This window comes from Pinus tabuliformis, chromosome 2_2, assembly GCF_031772625.1.
Source record: "Pinus tabuliformis cultivar Carrire ecotype Pingquan chromosome 2_2, CPIR1, whole genome shotgun sequence".
NCBI lineage: Eukaryota > Viridiplantae > Streptophyta > Pinopsida > Pinales > Pinaceae > Pinus > Pinus tabuliformis.
Window position 1 is genome coordinate 996,558,924 of NC_142300.1, and position 1,451 is coordinate 996,560,374.

The 1,451-nt window shown below is 40.7% G+C and overlaps 1 protein-coding gene across 1 annotated transcript; it reads right to left on the bottom strand.

Annotated features, from left to right (window-relative positions):
- Window positions 1–348: 348 nt before the first annotated feature.
- Window positions 349–1,057, bottom strand: LOC149196698 (uncharacterized). The gene has a single exon (XM_089408391.1). It carries the CDS (start codon window positions 1,033–1,035, stop codon window positions 349–351), a length of 687 nt encoding a protein of 228 aa, XP_089264517.1. The 5' UTR covers window positions 1,036–1,057.
- Window positions 1,058–1,451: the final 394 nt, after the last annotated feature.

A 1,451-nucleotide genomic window follows, 5' to 3' on the forward strand; every position in this document is an offset into this window, starting at 1 on the left:
GATCGTTACTAGCCATATTTGGATTCATCCGAGCAATTACAACTACTAGCAGCAGTGATTGCATTTGGCCGTAAACTAGTGCGTTGATTAGTGCCTCCATTTATGGGCAATGTAATCCTCAAACTAAACCTGGAGCTTGGTGTGGCCGCAATGCATCTTCCAATGCGTTGAATGCTGGTGACTCCGTTGAACACTGGAAACTCTGTTGAATTCTGGAGAAGCTACTGAATGAGCTAGATTTTTGGTTTCAAAGTATCCATTTCCTGTTCCATCTAGAACACAATCAGGTCCAGAAGTATCCATTTGGTGCTCTGAGCTTTGTATTTCCTTGTCAACAACTTTATTTGGCTACAACTCCTCAAGCATATGGGCCTCTGAAGTGTTTTCAGGACCATTTCCAACTTCTTTTGTAGTTTCATCAACTGTTTCCGACTTTTCAGCATACACGACTGCATGTTCAGATTTAGTTTCAACTAAAGTGACTACAGTTTCAATATTTTGATTTTGTAACTTGGAGGGACAAGATATATCAGTGCTTGCAGTTTCAGCAATTTGATTTTGTACGTAAGAGGGGCAAGATGTATTGATGACTGTTGTTTCCACATTTATATTTTGTACGTTAGTGGGGTGCAATCTATTAACTGCAGCACCAACGATACCCTCATAACCACCATCTTGCTTTCTGGTAGCATTAATCTTCTCATCCAACTTAGCATCAGTAACTGCACCACCCTCCAATGACTTCTTCTCATCAAAAATCTTACAGAAAAAATCAGTCAGCACCGATTCATAAGCTGGCATCTTAGCATAGCCAGGAAAGTAATTGATATCTATAACCAGATAATGATTCCCAGCCTTGGTATCTCTGATAACATCAAAATTGAATAAATTCAACCCCAAGGCCTGCCGCAGGCCCTTTGCAATATCAGAAACAAACGTTGCCGGCGGCATTTCGGCATCCTCCAGATTCATAATCCCATAGTAATTCTCATTCTCATGATCCTGGGTAACATTCGAAATCTGGCAGAACGACATAGAGCCCTCTGCGGTCTTAAGCATCTCCACTACTCCTTCCTTTGGTTTTGGGAGCACTACAGCTTTTGGTCAATCGACTCCAGCACTTGGTGCTGCATCTACTCCAGCATTTGGGAGCAGCACAACATTTGGAAGCACTCCATCTCTTTTTGGTCAAAGTTCGGCTTTTGGAGCTCAATCAAGGGTATTTCCTTTTCAATAACCATTTCCTTAGTCAAATCATTTTATGCTTATCGACTTTCCATGCGTCTCAAACAATTGGAGGGTTGAGTAACAAGAGTAATTGATAGCGATATTGTTTGGAGTCTTTATTGTCTTTATTGATATTGTTTTGAGATCCTCGCAGAGGAGAGCTAGAATTCTTTTAAAGGTTTTGAAAGCTCTACAAGGAGCATATTTGGGCAAAGATATTTGTT

Coding starts and splice junctions, on each gene's coding strand:
- LOC149196698 (XM_089408391.1), bottom strand. CDS start 1,035: ATGTCGTTCTGCCAGATTTCGAATGTTACCCAGGATCATGAGAATGAG.